This window comes from Caloenas nicobarica, chromosome 1 (genome assembly GCF_036013445.1).
Source record: "Caloenas nicobarica isolate bCalNic1 chromosome 1, bCalNic1.hap1, whole genome shotgun sequence".
In the NCBI taxonomy this organism is placed as follows: Eukaryota; Metazoa; Chordata; class Aves; order Columbiformes; family Columbidae; genus Caloenas; species Caloenas nicobarica.
This window is the reverse complement of record NC_088245.1, coordinates 43568183-43588449: the sequence shown is the minus strand read 5'-3', so window position 1 is coordinate 43588449 and position 20267 is coordinate 43568183. Positions and strand designations below refer to the sequence as shown.

The following is a 20267-nucleotide window of genomic DNA, read 5'->3' as shown; positions in this document are numbered from 1 at the left end:
GCCCTTGTGGCCAAGAAGGCCAATGGCATCCTGGGGTGGATTAGAAGGGGGGTGGTTAGTAGGTCGAGAGAGGTTCTCCTTCCCCTCTACTCTGCCCTGGTGAGACCTCATCTGGAATATTGTGTCCAGTTCTGGGCCCCTCAGTTCAAGAAGGATAGGGAACTGCTGGAGAGAGTCCAGCACAGGGCCACAAAGATGATTAAGGGAGTGGAGCATCTCCCTTATGAGGAAAGGCTGAGGGAGCTGGGTCTCTTTAGCTTGGAGAAGAGGAGACTGAGGGGTGACCTCATCAATGTTTATAAATATATAAAGGGTGGGTGTCACGAGGATGGAGCCAGGCTCTTCTCGGTGTCAACCAACAGTAAGACAAGGGGTAATGGGTTCAAGCTGGAACACAAGAGGTTCCACTTAAATGTGAGAAGAAGCTTCTTCTCGGTGAGGGTGACGGAACACTGGAACAGGCTGCCCAGGGGGGTTGTGGATTCTCCTTCTCTGGAGACATTCAAAACCCGCCTGGACGCCTTCCTGTGTAACCTCACCTAGGTGTTCCTGCCCTGGCAGGGGGATTGGACTACATGATCTTTCGAGGTCCCTTCCAATCCCTAACATTCTGTGATTCTGTGATTCAGGAGCCATCGTACACATATTCAGAGCCAGGTGTAAATGGCAACACACACAAACATACATACACAGAACTGACTGCGGTCCTATTGCAGACTGAAGTACTCACTACAGGTATGTTCGCAGTAGAGGTGCCTGTTCATGTCGATGGGGTAATTCACCCCTGCTGGCTACAGTCTCATGTTATAAACCCCTCTCTCCATTTTGGGGGCCAGTGAGACTGACATCTAACTACAAGGCTTCTACCTCAGCGGGAAACAATACTAACGCTGCAGCCACTCTTCACGTCAAGCTGGGGTAACATCTCCTGAAACTCCTTCTGGACTTTGAAGGGTTTCAGAAATTCCCATCCTTAGTCTGAGGCCCCAAGAGTGTGCAGAGCTCCTAAGTGGGATGTCAAGAGGCCAACAAAGATTGCGGTTGCATTCCAAGCACTGCAGGGGTTAACTACATTGCACAGGTGTCATCTTCTAACAACCCTGGCAGAGGGGCAGTTTGGGCTCTGGAGAGAGACCACTTTCAGGGTGGCTTCGTAAGCAGAACTAAAAACAAAACAAGAAACCCCCAAGAAGCAAGAAAATCATAAAAACATGCTCCAGGCCAAGGCTGCTATGCAAAACGGTGCATTAGCACAAGACTGATACTGTGCCAGAAGCCTGCGGGGAAGGAGCCAACCTCTTGTTTTGCTAGAGCAATCCTCAAACATGCTTTGTTCCTAAAGGGGATTTTACTGCACAGTTTACCATCACTAGGAGAGAGGGCTATTTCCTTCAGCCTAGCTGTTAAGGGCACGTAGCCACCTTAGAGAAGGAACAGCCAGGGGAGCCAAACTACACCCGAGAGGAGGAAAACCGCTGAAGATTTTAACTCATCAGGGCATATCGGTTGGACCCCCTCTGAAACAAAAGGCAGGTAGTTGCTAGTCAGTCGAGTGGAGTTTGGCAGCACACAGGTGAATTCTCAGAGAGAGCTGTGGAGGGAAGTTTTGCCCAGCTTCCAAATCCGCTCTTGACATGGAATGACATGCATCAGAAGATGTCACTGAGCCCAGCTTCAACAAAGGTCTCAACACCCCATTCAAGCAAAAAGGGCTGTGCATCAGCACGGACATGCTGACAATGCAGCTGCTCTAACAAGGGTGTAAAACACTTACTCAGAAGTAAACCGATCGAGATAACCCATGTCTGTGAAGCCGTCCTCGCCTCGATGAGACAGAACAGCACCATGCTGAAGAAGCACCCGTACTATATTCGTATTCCCAGCGTAAGCAGCAATCTTAAGAGTGGTCCTAGTGTCCAAGAAACGATAGGAAATACATCAGCTTCTGCAGACATTGCCTTGCCATTACTTGAGTCCTTCTTTGCTCCTCAAACAATTCATTTCCCCTCCTACAGGCAGAGTGAAATTACAGCAAAACACATGGATGCGTTGGACAATTGAGGGTGGTGGGACCTCAGGAGGTCTCCAGGCCAAGCGTCTCCCCAGAGCAGACTCGGGAGGTCTGTGTATGTGTGTCTGTTTCTGTGTGCATGTGTGTGCACGCGCACGCGTGCGTTTGTTGGCACCACAGCCAACGCTTTCCTGCAGTCCTCAGTGCAGAGATCGTCCCTTGAGGTAAGAGAGCAGCCGAGTGCGGGTCTGCTTTCACAAGTGTCACAGAAGGAGCACCTTCTGGGCAGCTCCTGGTTCTTTTTCAAAGCTCATTCCTATAGCTCCCATCAATCCAATCTGAACAATGCTCAGGAGTCCCATGCACGCTTTTGACAAAACTTTCACCTTTGATGAATATCTCGAGCGTTCACGTCAGCTCCGTTTTGAAGGAGGAACTCGACCATCTCTTCACGGCGCTCGATGACCGCAACGGCAAGCGGAGTGTATCCCAACTGAAAGGAGAAATCGTCTCCCTTAGAAGAACACAGGAAAGTCAAGCGAGTTTGGGGAAGAGAAGCCTTACCCAAAGCCCAAGCTTACGTCATTCTTAGCATCAATATGGGCATTGTGCTCGAGTAAGAGCTCCACCATCGATTCGCTGGGCACGACGGCAGCCATGTGAAGGGCAGCGTTGCCACCAGCACCTTTGTGGTCGGGGTTGGCACCGTGCTCCAGCAGAGCGGTCACACAGTCTTTGTGCTGGTGCTGTACTGCCTGGAAACAAGCCACAAGGGAGGAGTCGCTTCCCACATGTACATTTCTCTCTGTCAGAACTCCTGCATCTTCCCAACATGGGAAAGTACGAGCGTCTTCAAAGATAAGGCAACATATGCCCCTTCCCCCCTGACTGCAACATACTTGTTTCTACACAGGCCTACGTAAAGAATCACGCGAGGCAGGAATCTCTCAGTGCATCATTGACAAGCCCCACGTACAACAGCGTAACTTATTCCACGTACCAGCATCAGTGGCGATTTCTTAAACATGCCACGAGGGTTTAGCTTGCACTTCTTTCCTGCCAGAAATCGAACGACATCTGCATGGCCGTTCGCACAAGCAAGATGCAGAGGCGTCCTAGAAATTAAATACATCCAGTTAACACAGACAAGACAGCCGAAGACATCGTTTCAGGCTGTGCTGCCTACCACCTAGGGCCACAAGGCTCAACTGCCAAAAAAGCAGCCAAAAGCAAGCTTTCCCGTGCCAGAGCCGGTGGCAGCGGTTGCACACCCAAAGCCTGGGGCTGGCTAGGCACCATCCTCAGCACCTCTGTCGAGCCAGGAGGCATCTTCTCAGCTGTGGCAATGAAGGTGCACAACCGGACTCCTGTGCCCAGGCACTGGTCCCTGCCTCCAGCCAGACCTGCCCGGCCACCCAGCAGAGCAAAGGATACGGCGTCTTGGCAGCCTGGAGCCTCTGGAGGCCACGTAGGTCTGCGGAGACTGTGGAGTCTGCGTAAGCCCCTGGCTTTGCCCCCAGCGAGTCCTGCGCCGGATGTATCCCAGAGACAGGGGAGATGGGATTTCTAGCAGCAACGGGAAGCTGTGCCCTGTGGCTCTGTGACTCCGTGTCCTGGAAAGGAAGAGGAAAGGAGCCGTCTCTGCTTGCACGAAGGCCTGCGGAGCTCCCCAGAAGGGTCGCTACGGGGAGCAGGCTGGCAGAGCAGGGCAGAGTGGCGCATCCGCTGGCTCCTGTCCCAGCTCGGGCGGGCCTCCGGTAAGGGCAGCGCTGTGGAGCCGGCCTGTCCCTAGGGTGCTCGTGATCGTGCTGGGCTTCGCCGGCTCTTGCAGCCAGGGCACGCGGATCTTCGCTATGGGCACTGCCCGCTTCTTACTGCTTGTTGGCATCCCGCGAGTTGATACGGAATCTCTTCCGCCACCAGATTCCTTGCAGCCGGACCAGGTCGCCGCTGGCGGCCGCGCTGTGCAGCCCGCCCCGGCCCTTCTGCCGGAGCTCCAAGGCCCCGGCGGTGCTGGGCGCGGAAGCGCTGTTGGACGGTGGCTGCTCCGGCACCCTCCTGAGCAGTTCGATGAAGCACTGCATGCTTCGCGGCGACGAGGGCACGGCCCGCTCCGGGTTGAGCAGTCGCAGGAGGCACCCGGCGGACTCTGCCGAGCCCCGGGAGAGCGAGGGAAGAGGGCGCGGAGAGGGCGAGAGGAGCCCAGAACCGAGCCCCTGGCAAACAAGGCAAGAGGGCACGGAGGGGGCGAGAGCAGCCTAGAACCCAGCCCCTGGCAAACAAGGCTAGAGGGCACGGAGAGGGCGAGAGCAGCCCAGAACCGAGCCCCTGGCAAACAAGGCTAGAGGGCACGGAGAGGGCGAGAGCAGCCCAGAACCGAGCTCCGAGAGAACGAGGGTCGAGGGCGTTGAGAAGGCGAGAAGAGCCGAGAAGAGGCGAGTCCCGAGCGGGTCGCAGCTCCCGACGCTCCGAGCCACACACGCGCTGCCGGTCCCGCTGTGGCGGCGACAGCACTGAGCGCCGGCGCCTGCAGGGGGCGGCCTCACAGCGGCAGCTCGGGGCGTCACAGCGGGCGGGACGGGGGCGTCACCGCGGGCGGGGTGACGCCGGCCGGGGCCGAGCGGGCTGCGGGGCCGGCGTTGTGGCTCCCGCGGGGCCGGACGGCCGGGAAATGCGTTTGCCAATGTGCCATTTGCACAGCTGCGGTTCTGGAGCCCAGTTCGCTGCCGCGTTCAGACTGTTGAAGGATGCGTCCGTCTGCGTCGGGCGCGGTTCTGGGGGAGAATACGGCGGGGGTGGCCACAGACGGGGCTGCCGAGGAAGCGCTGAGCGCGCAGCAAAGCTTCGCCCTGTGCCACTGTTGCTAGACAGCCCAAAAGACCTTAGCATGAGGCTTACTCAAAAGTTCATATTCGACTAATAATAAATGAGAAGTCCAGCAGTAATTAAGTTCCAACTGGAGAGCCAAACCTATCGCGAAATTGAGAAGTCAACCGTGGACAAAGGCGTGCTGAGCTGCACGGAAGTGTCACTACAGGGAGCAGGCTGGCAGAGCAGGGCAGAGCGGAGCATCCACCCGCTCCACCATAAGGGTGGCCCGCAGTGGGGTGGGTGGCTGGAGGCTGCGGCAGTGGCTGTAGCACCCTCCCCTCAGCAGCTCCTTGTTATCCCTCAGCGTGTGGCCGCAGAGTCCGGCGATGCAGGTCCCCAAAAGTGGAGCTGGAGGCGGCCAGCGCTTCTCTCGGGTGGGCAGGGACCTCGGGAGTTCTCTCGCCCAGCTCTCACTGTCACTCACAGTGACACCCCCTCGGGGCTCCTGTGAATGTACATCGTGCTGGTTTGAGGCGTGTGTTTGCGTGGCCAGATTTCCTCCAGTGAGCTCTTCTGCAATGCTGCTCAGCTCCTGTGATTCAGAAGAGAATGTGCCTCAGCTGCTCTGTGCACGGTGCTGGGCACGTGAAGCACGTGACCCCTGCCCAGAAACCAAGCAGGGAGAAGAGGGCCAGCAGGACAGCAAGGAAAGAGCTGGGGAGCTGCAGGCCTGCTCCATGGGCTGAAGTGCTGGCAGAGCAGCCTGGGGACCACAGCTGGGCCTGCTGGTTGGCTCCTTTTTGCCGGTGCGTTAGGGTAGCTGTGCCTCGGCAGGCTGCAAGCAGCCAAGTGACTTCTGTGGGCATCTCGAGGTCCGTTGCCACCTGGCTTCCCCCTCCTTCCCTGCCTTGCGTCACCAGATTGCGTCGTGCTGAAACAGCTGGCTCTGACGGTGTTCAGTGCTGCCTGAAGCCAAAACCCCAAGCAAGCCTGACCTTAGAAACTGAAGGCCAGGTAGATTTGCAGTCTGCTCCATTTTGCATGCAAGAGTGGGTGGGTTATTGAAAGGGAGGCCAAGATCTGTCTTTGAAAATGTGCTGTTTACAGCATATGTGCTGTTCAGGAGCCCTATTTGCCTACTCCTTAGGAGCAAAATGTTGAAGGATGTGTCCCCCTGTGCAGTAAAATGCAGTAGGAGTGGACACAGAGGGGCTTGTTGACAGCCGCTGTAGAGACAGAAACGCACAGTCATTTGCTTTGTGTCAGCCACGGGTGAAAGCACCTGTTAAGTCTCTCTCCTTATTCTTCATGGCATTCTTCAGGGACTCGGCTTAGCCCTTGGTGCGGATATGCCATTCTTTCAATTCCTGCAGCCATCGAACCACAGCAAGAATCCCCAGTAGTCAGCTTAGGTTTGATAAAACGGAGTGGACTGCTTTGACTCTCATGTCAACTCTCACAAGCCATGTTACTGCTTCATCTTTTATACTGGCCCCTCTCCTATATCTGCAGTGATTTCCTACAGCCTTTCTTCAATGCTGCCACAACACTCGTCCTCACCTTCCAGGACTCCAAACGCTCATTTGGTGAAGGATCCGGAAAGGACAGCAGTTGTCCCAGAGCAAGAGCTGTCAAGTACTGCTGGGCCTTGTGTGCCTCCCCCAGGATATTCTCCTGTCCTTTCACAGCCCGCATATTGCTGCAGCTGCTTAGGAAGGCTACATATAGAAGGGAAGGAAATGCCTTTGGTAAAGATACTGATAACAGGAACAAAAATCTTTTAGAAACCCGTAGGCATAATGTAACAAGACTAGGCCTGATGTACCAAGGCTAGGCATCATGTAACAGAAACCTTGCAAGCTGGGAAAGCGGAATATTCCACTAAATGAAGAGCGGGGTACAGGACTTTTGCTGAGTAGCAGCACAAAATGACAATATGCTTGCTGAAGAAATTAGGTCAAGAAGCTGACAGCGGGGGGAGCACCAGCTGCGAAGACCACCGGGGAGCACTAGAGACCCCCGACAAAGACTCTCGAATACCGCAGATGGACTTCCGGGAAAGGGTGGGGTTATGTAAATAATTTATGTTTAATGTATTAACTAAGCAGTAGAGACAAATGAATATGCAAGAGGTATATGGAATAAATACCAAAAAGTGCAAGTCACGCTCATGCTCGATTAGAGGAGCGATCCTCCGAGCGTCCGGCGTACTGTAATAGAAGTGCCTGCTTTTTAACACTTTCAAAACAGTGTTAAAGAGTCTTTTTTGCCGACTTTTTGGTATCAATACCTCCACACTTGCGTGTCCTGTGTACCGGAAGAGCAACGGCCATTCATGAGCCATCCTACACATCTTCACAGCCAGCTGATAAAGAGCAAGGCACAGACGCACACACACACACATGCAGGGCTTACTGCACTACTGCTGGAGACTGAAGTGCTCACTGCAGGCATGTTCACGGTACAGGTGCTACTTTCCAAGCACTGCAGGGTTCATCTGGGTTGTGTAGCTGCCTCGCCTCGTGCTAATGGCAGCTCGGGCCTCTCTCCTCTGTGAAGGAGCGATCCGCTTTTGTCCCAAGTGCTGAGGTGGAGGCAGCAGTCCCACGTCTGTGGGAGAGAGCTGGCAGCAGCTGTGGGGTGGACAGGATAGCAAGCAAAGAAAATATTCCCTTGCACTTGATTGCTGTGCTCTCGTCATTGTCTTTGCTGCGAAACATGGAGGGTGGCTGGGACAGTGATGTGCCAGAGTCTCCAGCGTGGAGAAAAGACCCTCCCTTGTGCTCTCTCCCTGCACACCTCCAACATCAGGGCAAGTGCTGTGCTCAGGTGTTGCAGAGGGGTTGAGCGGACTGCTAAGCAGCCAGATTTTATCTGCTTACACATCACCACGGAACTTACTACTGCTTATGTCCTTGGCCTTTATGGGACGTTTGCAGGACTGTTCCTGGGCAGAGATCTCATTCTCAGTTATGTGAAGAATAGGTCTGATTTACTGTTTGAAGAGACATTTGGTATCTTCTCAAGGCTGTTTTGGTTTTAGAGCCCGGAGATCCATTAACATTCACCAGTGCTAAAAGTGGTCGCGTGCAGGGCAGTTGATTTATTACCTAGTGATTATCGCCAAATTTTGTGGACGTGCATAACCAAAAGAAAATTTTACTCATGATAATATTATTTTAATAGAAAGCCATACCTTTTTCTCGGAGGCTTCCCGCCTGCAGAAGATCCCCTACTCACTGAGCAGACGTAGTAAGAGTCATGCTATATAAGTTGTATGCAAATATTGTAATTAATCAGGCTTACAGGACTCCCCTGAGGGCGTGTATATACTGATAGGATGTTGTATAAATGATTGAGACTTTCGGCAGAGATGGCGGCGGGCGGGCGGCGGCGGCTGCTCCCGGCCTGGATGGGGGCGGCGGGGGACGAGCGGGCGGCGGCGCCCCCCGCCAAGGCGGTGCGGAGGCGGCGGCAGGCGGTGGCACGGCCCAGGTAGAGCCGCTGGGGCGGGGGGAGCGGCGGCGGCGGCGGCGGCGGGCGAAGCTCGGCGCTCCCCCCGCTGAGCGTCTCTCCCCGTGCGGTGCGCAGGGCGGCGGAGGTGGTGTATTGTATGAACGAGGCGGAGCTGGTGGACGTGGCCTTGGCGGTCCTGGCCGAGGTGAGCCCGGACCCCCGGGGGTGGGGACGCGGCCCTGGCCCTTCACGGGGGCTGCCAGGGCCGGTACAGCTGCCTTCATCCCCCGGCCGGGCACTGCGGGACAAGACCTGCCTCCGCTGGGAACCTGGGGACTGGCGATGGGCTGCCCCTCCGCACTGCCCCCCTCCCTCCTTAGAGTGCTCCCGGGTTGAAGTCGCACAGCTGTGTCTGGTTGTTTTCTCTTTGGGCAGAATCTGCAGTGCGAGGAAGGTGAGGAGGAAACCCAGTCCTGGAGCCAAGGCGAGCAGGAGCTTCAGCAAGCACCAAACAAGGCACCTGGAAGCACAGCCAGCATTGGGGCAGGCAGTGACCGCGGTCCGGCTCTCCCATGCCCTCCTGACACTGGTGCTGATGCTGATGCAGAGAGGACAGACTGGGAGGACTCTGAAGATGATGTTCTGAAATATGTCAGGGAGATCTTTTTCAGCTAATGCTGCCTCCTCTGTGGTTTCCCAGGAGCAAAGGGGAGGTGGCCCCTCTGACAGCATTGCAGGAGGACAGCCTGGAGTGGGCTGGGTATCTGCTGTGTTGATGGCCTGTGAAGCTGGGAGGAGGCCTATGAAGGCCATGGGGAAGAAGGAAGGGGGCACTCACTTCTATCAGTGTGCGCTGTGCTCCAGATTAGATTATGTTCCTTTCTGTTTGGTATCTTGGAGCATGGACAGATTAAAGAGGACATTTGAGTTTCTGTGAGTATCTCTTTGGTGAGTCAGTATTGGGACTGGAGGGGAGCACGGAGTTGCTGGGCCTGGAATGTCTTTGCTGGCCAGCCTTTGGGCTCCCTTGTCCTTGTGGTCCCCCTGTGACAGCTGCAGTGAGGCCTGGCAGGCTGTCCACATTGGACCTGACACTGAATGTGCCTCCAGGCTTGGGCAGGCCTCCCATAGCTCAGGAAGACATGGGTGGGAGCAGACTGGCAGGGACCATCTTGAGGGGGCTAACCCCATGGCATTGTGCATGGGGGTCTATGAAGGGATGAGGATGGCTTAGCATCCTCTTCCCAGTCTGAAGAGGGGGTGAACAAACAAAGATGAGACTGAAGCAGGCGCGAGAGCCTTTATTGAAATGAAGAATCAGCCAACCAGCATCACCAGCCACATCCCCCCAAAGACTGCAGCAGGAGAGAAAACGGACCCTCATGTGCCTGAAGGGGATGGGGGGGAAAGCCGGCGAGGTTTGTGCGAGGTTACAGATGTGGCATGGAGCAGTGCTGTGCATTGCCGTGGCAGAGCCTCCATCCAGTGTTCTGGCTGTGATGGCCCAGCTGGGGCACTGCAACCCAGCCTGCAGCGGCCCTGGCCCTGCTCCCTGAGCACACCCTTGCATGGGGTATGTTTTGGGCTGAGCTGAGCTGGCTCTGTGGTAAGCTGCCCTCAGATAGATCCAGTCTCTCCTAGAGTCTCAAAGGCTGCTGGAGTGCTGGGCTTGGCTTCGTAGTATCAGTAGGGACAAACCTGGGGCTCTGCACCCAAATCCTCTGCTGGCTTGTGGAAACCCTCCTCTTCAGGGCTATGTTCAGCAAGTTGTTTGGCTGCCGCTCCAGGTGCTCTGCTGCTGCTGGGGTTGGATGTGGGCCCCTTCACCCTAATGAACTAAAGCAGAGTCACCTCAGATATTATTCCTGCAGGTGAAGTACAGGTGGTCCTGCTGAAGAAAGTATCTCCAGTACACATCTGAGGCTGCCACTGCTGTGACAGCAGTGTGAAGCCACAGCTCCTCAAGTCACAATTGCCTTGAAGGCATCCCTGGTTAGTCCAGGACGTGGAGAAGGAGCAGAGTCTCTTCAGGCAACTCAAAGAAAGGAAGCCTGTTTGCTTCTCTGGCTGCTTATACTTAGGCTAGATATGGCCAGAGGGCTGTGTCCACTGTGTGCTGGTTCTGATCTGTCCACTGTCCTCCGGGTCAAGGCCAGGAATGCTGTTGCTCTGATGTTGTGCCCCAAGCCACGGTGTGTGTTACACGCTGCTATTACTGTGAAGTTTCCACGCTGCGCTGTGAGTTTTAGTGTCTGCTGCCTGCTCGCCTCAAGAGAGCTGCACACAGCCGTGTGCCAGAGCATGGCTCAACATGGGTCTTTGGACTAAGGATCAAATTCCTGCCGGTGACTAAAGCTGTCGTGGGATTACTGTTATAAATCAGGTTATCAATAGCTGTTGCGTCGTCTTCATTGTCGAATCTCAGTGGGCATGGCCTCCTCAGTAAAAAGGCTTTGACATGGATGCGTGTGCTTGGTCCAGATGAGGTAGCAGTGAGAATCTGGAGCAGTAGCAGAGCCTGAGTCCCAAGCAGTGCCAGGAAGCCTCCAGTGAAATCAGAGGGGTGAATCCACTGTGAGGTTTGGAAAAGAAACATAATCAGGCCTCCAAACAGGATTGTTGTCTTGATGATGAGTATGATGAGGATCACCTTCCAGCCCTCTCTCTTCTCTGTGCACTTCACATGTGCAACAAAAATAGGGTAGAAAATGCTGAAGACCAGACAGGTGTACACACAAATCCTGGCTAGAACTATTCCTAGTAGGCTGATGCCCATCACCTGCAGATGCTTGTACTCCAGGCACTGCAGCTTCCCAGCTGTCTCGTTCCACAGGCAGAAGTTGTAAAAGCCGATGTGTTTGTCAGGGAGGTCAACCAGGTTCCCAGCTTCCCACAGCAGTGAATAAAACATCAAGGCCAAGGCCACACCAGGGCAGAGTAGAGGGGAAGGAGAACCTCTCTCGACCTACTAACCACCCCCCTTCTAATACACCCCAGGATGCCATTGGCCTTCTTGGCCACAAGGGCACAGTGCTGGCTCATGGTCATCCTGCTGTCCACCAGGACCCCTAGGTCCCTTTCCCCTACACTGCTCTCTAATAGGTCATTCCCCAACCTGTACTGGAACCTGGGGTTGTTCCTGCCCAGATGCAAGACTCTACATTTTCCCTTGTTATATTTCATTAAATTTTTCCCCGCCCAACTCTCTAGCCTGTCCAGATCTCGCTGGATGGCAGCACAGCCTTCTGGCGTGTCAGCCGCTCCTCCCAGCTTGGTGTCATCAGCAAACTTGCTGATAGTACACGCAATTCCCTCATCAAAGTCATTGATGAATATATTGAATAGTGTTGGTCCCAGAACTGACCCTTGAGGCACTCCACTAGATACAGGCCTCCAACCAGACTCTGCCCCATTGACCACGACTCTCTGGCTTCTCTCCTTCAGCCAGTTTGCAGTCCACCTCACTACCCGATCATCCAGTCCACACTTCCTCAGTTTTGCCGTGAGGATGCTGTGGGAGACGGTGTCAAATGCTTTGCTGAAGTCAAGGTAGACCACATCCACTGCTCTGCCATCGTCAATCCACCTTGTTACGTCTTCATAAAAGGCTATGAGGTTGGTCAAACACGACTTCCCCTTGGTGAAGCCATGTTGACTGTCCCTGATGACCCTCTTATCCTTGATATGTCTTAAGATGGCACCAAGGATAAGGTGTTCCATCACTTTCCCAGGGATGGAGGTGAGGCTGACCGGTCTATAGTTGCCCAGGTCCTCCTTCTTGCCCTTTTTGAAGACCGGAGTGACATTTGCTTTCCTCCAGTCCTCAGGCACCTCTCCCGTTTCCCAAGACTCGGCAAAGATGATGGAGAGCGGTCCAGCGATGACTTCAGCCAGCTCCCTCAGCACCCGCAGGTGCATCCCATCTGGACCCATGGATTTATGGATGTCCAGATTGCTTAACTGGTCCCTAACCCAGTCCTCATCAACTAAGACAAACTCCTCCGTTGCCCTGCCTTCCTCTGGGGCCTCAGAGGTACGGGGCTCCTCAGGACAGCCTCCAGCAGAGTAGACAGAGACAAAGAAGGCATTCCGTAATTCTGCCTTCTCTGTATCTTCTGGCACCAGGGCACCCACCCCGTTCATCAGTGGGCCTACATTGCCTCTGGTGTTAGTTTTATCTGCCATGTATTTGAAGAAGCTCTTCCTGTTGTCCTTGACCCCTCTCGCCAGGTTTAACTCTAAGGAGGCCTTAGCTTTCCTAGTTGCCTCCCTACATCCTCTGACAACAGCCTTATATTCTTCCCAAGTGGCCAGCCCCTCTTTCCATGATTTGTAAAGCCTCCTCTTCCACTTGAGTTTGCCCAGCAGTTCCCTGTTTAACCACGCAGGTCTCCTGGCTCCCCTCCTTGACTTCCTGCGCGTCGGGATGCACTGATCTTGAGCTTGGTAGAAGCAGTCCCTGAAAGTTAACCAACTATCTTGGGCCCCTTGACCTTCAAGCAGCCTTGCCCACGGGATTTCCTCCAGCAATTGTTTGAAAAGGCCAAAGTCGGCCCTGCTGAAGTCCAGGGTTGCAATTCTGCTCGGTATTCTGCTCCCACCACAGGAGATCCTGAACTCCACCATCTCATGGTCACTGCAACCAAGGCAGCCCCCCACCTTTACTGCTTCAACCAGACCCTCCTTGTTAGCGAGGACGAGATCCAGCAGCGCAGCTCTCCTAGTCGGCTCCTCCCCTATTTGCATCAGAAAGCTGTCATCAATGCACTGGAGGAACCTCCTAGACTGAGGCTGGCTGGCTGAGTAGTCCTTCCAGCAAACATCAGGGTAGTTAAAATCCCCCATAACAACCAGAGCCTGTGACTGTGAGGCCACGCTCAGCTGCCCGTAGAAGGCCTCATCAACATCCTCACTCTGATCTGGAGGCCTGTAATAGACACCCACAGCAGTGTCACCCCTGCCAGCCTGCCCCTTAATTCTCACCCACAGACTCTCAACTTGCTCCTCAACCGCACCTGGACAGTACTCTATACATTGTAGTTGCTCTCTCACATAAAGAGCAACTCCACCACCACGCTTGGCTGGCCTGTCTTTCCTGAAAAGGACACAGCCATCCATGACCACATTCCAGTCATGTGAGCTGTCCCACCATGTCTCTGTTAATGCCACCAGATCATAATCTCCTGACCGAACGCAGGTTTCTAACTCCTCCTGCTTATTCCCCATGCTGCGCGCATTGGTGAACAGGCACTTCAGGGAGCGAGCCGAGTACGCCGATTTCACCCTAGGGGCCTGAGGGGCCTCCCGGTCTTTATGGATTCCAGCATGCTGCCCCACTGATGCAAGCCCAGCTACAACCCCATCCCCCTGCAAATCTAGTTTAAAGCCCTGCAAATGAGCCCTGCTAATTCCTGTCCCAGCATCCTTTTACCCCTGTGGGATAAACCTTTCCCACATATCACTGACCGGACTGGTATCTTATAAAACCAGCCGTTATCAAAGAACCCAAAGCCCTGCCTGCAGCACCAGTCCCGAAGCCAATCATGAATGGCTGTTGCACTTCCTGTAGAGAGCGTATGCAAGTGGGGGGGTACGTTCACCAATTTCGTTTCCTTCCTTTTCGTATACAGTTTTACTAAGACACTGGAGAAATATGCCAGAAGTAAAAGGACAGGAGAATGCTCTGTAGGAGGCACAGGAGGTCCAGCAGTACCTGAGATCTCTTCCTCTGGGACGACTGCTGCCCCTCCCGTGGGAGCACCTGCGCGGATTGCAGCAGGTAGGATCCCCCACCGTGGAGGAGGTGATGAGGACAAATCGCTGTGGCCTGAAGGAGAATGAGAACCCTTTGTTCAATGCAGGGCCCGCGGGATGGCAGAAGGCACAGTAAAATAAGCACTCACAACTGCATTGTGCCTCTTATTTCCTTTGAAGGTGTCTTGCCAGACGCTGGAGCAGAGCAAGAGGAAGATTTTGATTCCCTGTCTGATTTTGAGGTACCTTCTCTGAAGGTGGGGCCCGACTGGGCATGCTTACCTTTTGGCTCTCTACTTTCTGCTGCTGCTTCTGACTCAGGCTTGGAACCCCAGCATCACTCAGGTTGAAAGAGACCCTTAAGTTCATCGAGTCCAACTGCACACCTGGCACTGCCAAATCCACAATTCAACCACGTCTTTAAGCACCACATGTACACGTCCCCTAAATACCACCAGGAATGGTGACACAACCACATCCCTGGGCAGACAGTTCCAGTGCTTGATAACCCTTGCAGTGAAGAAAGTTTTCTAATATCCCATCTAAACCTTTTCTGGAACAACATAAGGCTCTTTCTTCTTGTACTATTACTGCATATTTGGCAAAAGAGACCAACACAGATGTCTAACACGCTGGTTGTGTTTGGCCTTTTCGGTCTTTCCATCACCTGGTACCACATTATGCATGTTGACTGAAGCAGGAGTTTTCTGGATAGAGACGGGTCCAGAAGGAGTCTGTGCCACTTCTAACGTGTCTTTTAATTTTCACAGACGGATTCTGAAGGTCCAACAGAACTGTCAGATGCCGTCCTGCTTCCACCTGCAAGCCGACAAGGAGCGTGTGCGCAGCCTGTCGCAGAGGAGCGCCACAATGGTAATTTCCTGACAGACTAAATGGTTCCCTTTGTAAGCTTCTCTGGAGTGAAGCGGATGGGGAAAAGCGGAGTGAAATAAGCACTCACAGCAGTGTGGCGCTTCTTACCTCTTTGTAGGGGTGTTGCCAGCAGCAGGAGCAGCACAAGACGACGACGATGACTCCTCTTTTGATTCTGAGGTAGAATCCTAGCATCACTTAGGTTGGAATAGAGCCTTAAGATCATCAAGTTCAAGTGTATGGTTGAAGGCTGACTCAACCACTTCCCTGGGCAGCCTGTTCTAGTGCTTAATAACTCTTTCAGTGAAGAAGCTTTTCCTAATATCCCATCTAAACTTTTCCTGGAACAACAAAAGCCTTTCTTCTTGCCCCATTTCTGTATACTTGACAAAAGAGACTGACACCAACCTTGCCACAACCTCCATTCCGGCAGTTGTAGGGAGCGATAAGGTGTCCCCTCGGCCTCCTTCTCTTCTGACTGACAGCCATGCTTCCCTCAGCCGCTCCTCAGAGGACTTGTTCTCTAGACCCTCCACCAGCTTCGTTGCCCTTCTTTGGAAGTGCCAGTTCTAACTCGTGTCTTTATATTTACACAGACGGATTCTGAAGGTCCAACAGAACTGTTGGATGCCGTCCTGCTCCCACCTGCAAGCCAACAAGGAGCGTGTGCGCAGCCTGTTGCAGAGGAGCGCCACAATGGTAATTTCCTGACAGACTAAATGGTTCCCTTTGTAAGCTTCTCTGGAGTGAAGCGGATGGGGAAAAGCGGAGTGAAATAAGCACAGCAGCGTGGCGCCTCTTACCTCTTTGTAGGTGTGTTGCCAGCAGCAGGAGCAGCACAAGACGACGACGATGACTCCTCTTTTGATTCTGAGGTAGAATCCTAGCATCACTTAGGTTGGAATAGAGCCTTAAGATCATCAAGTTCAAGTGTATGGTTGAAGGCTGACTCAACCACTTCCCTGGGCAGCCTGTTCTAGTGCTTAATAACTCTTTCAGTGAAGAAGCTTTTCCTAATATCCCATCTAAACTTTTCCTGGAACAACAAAAGCCTTTCTTCTTGCCCCACTTCTGTATACTTGACAAAAGAGACTGACACCAACCTTGCCACAACCTCCATTCCGGCAGTTGTAGGGAGCGATAAGGTGTCCCCTCGGCCTCCTTCTCTTCTGACTGACAGCCATGCTTCCCTCAGCCGCTCCTCAGAGGACTTGTTCTCTAGACCCTCCACCAGCTTCGTTGCCCTTCTTTGGAAGTGCCAGTTCTAACTCGTGTCTTTATATTTACACAGACGGATTCTGAAGGTCTAACAGAACTGTTAGATGCCGTGATGCTTCCACCTGCAAGCCAACAAGGAGCATGTGTGCAGCCTGTCAAAGGGGAGCGCCACAATGGTAATTTCCTGACGGACTAAATGGTTCCCTTTGTAAGCTTCTCTGGAGTGAAGCGGGTGGGGAAAAGCGGAGTGAAACAAGCACTCACAGCAGTGTGGCGCTTCTTACCTCTTTGTAGGGGTGTTGCAAGCAGGAGGAGCAGCACAAGAAGAAGAAGATTTTGACTTCTCTTTGGATGAGCTGCTTTGTCTTCCTGAGGTAACGGAATTGTTACGCTTCTTAAGCCCAGCTGCTGAAATGCAGTGTCATGCTGCTGTGTTGCTGCAGATTCCTTTCCTCACTGTCTGTCGGTCTGTGTTCTTGCTCGCTCAGGTTTCTGCACCGGAGAGAGAAGAGCTTCCGCTCAAGAAGGAGGCTTCAACACAAACCGATTGTCAAGGCGACAGTCAGGTGACTCTTAGGGCCTGATGCAGATATCTGTAAATCAAGCCTGTCAGTTATAAGGAGACCTGTTCTTGCTACTGAGTTCCTTTTGGAGTGCTGCAGAGAGGCTGCTTTCGAATCAGGACCTGAAGTCTATTTCAGATCTCATTTTGTTCCTGTTGTGAAGCAGAAGTGCTGCATAAAGAGGGAAAACAGTCGGTTAGAAAAAAGCTAGTGGCACAGACTCTCAGCCTCTGTTCCGAGGAGGAGGAAAATACGGAAGCCTTTTCTGTGTATTAGGGAAGAGAAAGCATCATGATGAGCTGCCGACAGCTGAGAAAGGTGCCAGCAGATGCCTGCTGGTGGTGGCCAAAATCTCTCATCTTTGAATTCACTGAGTCAGAGAAGCATAGAATGGTTTGGGTTGGACAGGTCCTCTAAAGATCATTTAGTCCAACCCCCTGCTGTGGGCAGGGACATCTTCCGCAAGATCAGGTGGCTCAACACCCTGTCCAGCCTGACTTTGAACAATTCCAGAGATGGGGCATCCACAACTTCTCTGGGCAGCCTGCTCCAGTGTCCCACCACCCTTGTTCCAACCCTCTGCTCATTTCTGTGGGCCTCCTCTGGACCCACTCTAACAGGCCCATGTCTTCCTTGTGCTGGGGACCCAAGAGCTGGAGGCAGTAGTCCAGGTGGGGCTCACAAGAGCAGAGCAGAAGGGGAGAATCAGCTCCCTCCACCTGCTGGCCATGCTGAAGATCCATCTGATGATATGATCCCATGACTAAAAGCATGTGTCCTGTTGTCATCTTCTTCCTGACTTCTCCATGCGCATGGAACACCATTTCTTTAGGAATGGGTCAGGTGGCTGCAGCAGGAGTTTGCCAGCGCTCTCAGAAAGTACTCCGCAGCAGAAGCTTCACTTGAAGCCGAGAAGCGCTACAGCAGGGACCTGCAGGAACAGAAACTGCAGCTGCAGAAGGAACTGGACAGTTCTAAAGCTCAGGTAGGGAGAAAGCCTGTCTCTTGTCTCTTGGCAGGGGCCCAAGCCTTTCCTGTTGCAAACCAGAGTGAGGAACAGACCCTTAGTTGGGGGTCCACTCCTTTTTATCAAACCTAAGCTGACTACTGGGGATTCTTGCTTTGGTTTGACAGCTGCAGGAATTGCAAGAACGGCTTATCCGGACCGAGTGTTATGCTGAGTCCCTGGAGAATGCCATAAAGGATAAGGAGAGGGATCTAACAGCTTCCAAGAACCTGCAGAGCCTTCTGGTCACATCTTCTGGAACTGCAGCTATCCCAGAGCTGGAAGAACACATGCAACAGTAAGGAAGTCACACAGCGGGGCAAGGCTTTGCTTTCTGCAATTGTGGGAAAACAACCGGACTGTTCTTCCTGCATGCCAGCAAGATAATACTACATGGTTTTCAAAGATGCTTTTGTTTTAGATGAGGTTCTATCACACTCTTCCTTTGGGATTTGTGCTCTTGTGGACTTCTGTGATAAGACCTGTACTTCTTTTTCAGGCTCCAAGTTGGAATGACCAGGCTGGAAGCCACAGCCCGGCAACAAGTCAAGGCCATTGAAGCCCTTCAGAAAGACCTGCATGCCTCTGCCTCAGTAAGCTAGTCACAACCTTCCCTTTTCACGAGCTACCAGAGCCTAGTTCCATCTTCAGGTGGGGAAATTTGAAGAAGAGGTTTTCCCAGAGAGCCTGGGAGAGACCGTTTCCTCTGTTCTACTGACTACAGGCTGCCCTTAAAGTCCTGCCGCCCCATCCCTCAGCTTTCTGGCTTTCAACTGAACTCTCTTGATGCTCCTGCTGCTGTTGTAGCATTAGATGATGGTGACATTGAGGAACATAGATGTAGTTATCCTGATAGCTAAAACCCATGAGCCAGGAGTCCCAGCAGGGCTGCTGAGCTCAATGGCCTCTCCAAGCAGGATGCAGTCCCAGGGGCCCCGAGCGAGATTTTATATCTGATATTTTATAGATGATATTTTATATCATACCCCGAGATTATAATACGTTTTAATACTCTGTCAGCAGGTGACAAATGCAGTCTCGATGGCCTCCCACCTTGCGGATTTCCACAGAAGTGAGTGACTTTAGAGATCTCTCTTTGACTTTCTTTTGGTTTGCCACCTACAAGTTGGTGACATTTTCCCAACAGCTGGAGATGCAGTTGAAACAACACATGCAGCAGGCAAGATAAACCCAGGACCTGTGAGAAGTTTCTCCACTTTGCCTGGGAGTCAGGGAGAACCAGTCCAGAACCCGGGCTTAGCCTCAGAAGTCATTCGGGCCTCCCTCGGTAGGTCACAGCCAAGCAGAGCAGTCTAAAAGAGAGAGGGGAGAAAGAGCTGGACAAGAAATAAGGCAAAAAACACAAAAAGTTGATCCCTATCTCCATGGAACGCAATTTTCCACTTGTGGCTGTAGCCCACAGGCTGTAGCTTTGCTGTTGACACATTGGAGTGTTTGGTTTTCGGTATCTGGATCTGCACATTAGCGCTGTACTTCCAGAAGCCGCTTCCCAGTACCGCCTTTGGCCCAGCCTGCTGTCAAACTAACACAAAGCCTTTTCTTCTCCTGCCCTTCCCCAGTCACTCCTGAACCTCTGCCATTAGCAGTAAGAAGATGCTGGAGCAGAGGAAGTGTCGCTGCCAGAAAACAGAGAGCACACAAGGGGCAGGAATGAAGCCTGCAAATCTTTACATTCCGCCTTGTGCAGCCGTTGCCCTGCATCTAGTTCCAGGTGCTCCATTGCACCTTGCTATTTAATAAACTGTGTCGTCTACTCCGTGTCTTCGTTTTGCTGCCCAACTGGAGTGCTTGGGACCTCGCAGATTTGGATGAGGACCGTCCTATCTTTGAAGGCTCACTCAGGCTTTCAACCCATGCAGGCACTTAGCACGTCGCTCTCTGCCCTTGCTCTGAAGGAATATCAGTCGTGCAGACGTCTCCAAGAGGGAGCACAAATCTGTGTCCTTTTCCTCTGGGGAGCCCTGAGCCATGATTGCGCTCAGATCGGGGACTAGCGCTGAGCTACTGCTAATAATCAGTTACCAGGCTCTTCCTTCCTTTCTAGAGCAATCCTCCTAGTGGTCTGGGCAGAAGGTGGTGGGCGAGCTTCTGGTATCCATGGAAGCTTTGCAGCTCCCACAGGGATCTGATGGATTTGTAGCCCACCGAGGGGAAAGGTGCGAAGAAGTGGGCACAAGCTGGAATGGGGGAATGCCACCTCAGCCTAAGGAATAATCATTTTCTCTTGTGGGGGCAGTGAGAGAGCGGTGTCAGGGAGCAGCACGGGCATGCTGCTCCCTTGGGGACGGGGAGCCAAAGGGGGTCCCGTCGCCAGCCAGGCAGGGCCCAGCCTTGGCCTATGTGCGCAGGGGGAGCAGGGCATCCCGGGGCAGGCAGACGCGGCAGCCAAGAGCCCAGAGGGACAAACAAGTGCCCGGTGAGGTGGCGGCCTGGCAGAGCTGAGACAGGGAAACCCTGACAGAGCCGAGACAGGGACGGCCTGACGGAGCTGAGACAGGGCCTGGCGGCCTCTGCCTGCGCCTCAGTGGGGCTCCTGGGCCCATGGGCTGGAGGC

The 20267-nt window shown here is 53.4% G+C and overlaps 2 protein-coding genes and 1 pseudogene across 2 annotated transcripts; 2 read left to right on the top strand and 1 right to left on the bottom strand.

Moving 5' to 3' along the window:
* The first annotated feature begins 8192 nt into the window (after positions 1-8192).
* Positions 8193-9210, top strand: LOC135984449 (cell cycle regulator of non-homologous end joining-like). Its single transcript, XM_065626767.1, has 3 exons — positions 8193-8317; positions 8414-8483; positions 8714-9210. The coding sequence occupies exons 1-3, from the start codon at positions 8196-8198 to the stop codon at positions 8951-8953; spliced, it is 432 nt and encodes a 143-aa protein (XP_065482839.1). The 5' UTR covers positions 8193-8195; the 3' UTR covers positions 8954-9210.
* Positions 9211-10534: 1324 nt separating this feature from the next.
* LOC135984448 (transmembrane protein 140-like) lies at positions 10535-11232 on the bottom strand (annotated as a pseudogene).
* Positions 11233-13825: 2593 nt separating this feature from the next.
* LOC135985544 (uncharacterized) lies at positions 13826-19044 on the top strand. Its single transcript, XM_065629022.1, has 12 exons — positions 13826-13860; positions 13909-14057; positions 14213-14289; positions 14803-14905; positions 15024-15085; positions 15502-15604; positions 16418-16497; positions 16627-16689; positions 17519-17671; positions 17821-17990; positions 18192-18285; positions 18985-19044. Exons 1-12 carry the CDS (start codon positions 13826-13828, stop codon positions 19042-19044), a joined length of 1149 nt encoding a protein of 382 aa, XP_065485094.1.
* Positions 19045-20267: the final 1223 nt, after the last annotated feature.

What these genes read in the sequence shown, in the direction of transcription:
- LOC135984449 (XM_065626767.1), top strand. Translation starts at nt 8,196, where the DNA reads ATGGCGGCGGGCGGGCGGCGGCGGCTGCTCCCGGCCTGGATGGGGGCG. An exon ending in CAGGCGGTGGCACGGCCCAG is followed by an intron (nt 8,318 to 8,413) that starts GTAGAGCCGCTG and finishes TGCGGTGCGCAG; the next exon opens with GGCGGCGGAGGTGGTGTATT. An exon ending in CCTTGGCGGTCCTGGCCGAG is followed by an intron (nt 8,484 to 8,713) that starts GTGAGCCCGGAC and finishes CTCTTTGGGCAG; the next exon opens with AATCTGCAGTGCGAGGAAGG.
- LOC135985544 (XM_065629022.1), top strand. Translation starts at nt 13,826, where the DNA reads ATGGCTGTTGCACTTCCTGTAGAGAGCGTATGCAA. An exon ending in TTGAGGTACCTTCTCTGAAG is followed by an intron (nt 14,290 to 14,802) that starts GTGGGGCCCGAC and finishes TAATTTTCACAG; the next exon opens with ACGGATTCTGAAGGTCCAAC. An exon ending in ATTGTCAAGGCGACAGTCAG is followed by an intron (nt 16,690 to 17,518) that starts GTGACTCTTAGG and finishes CCATTTCTTTAG; the next exon opens with GAATGGGTCAGGTGGCTGCA.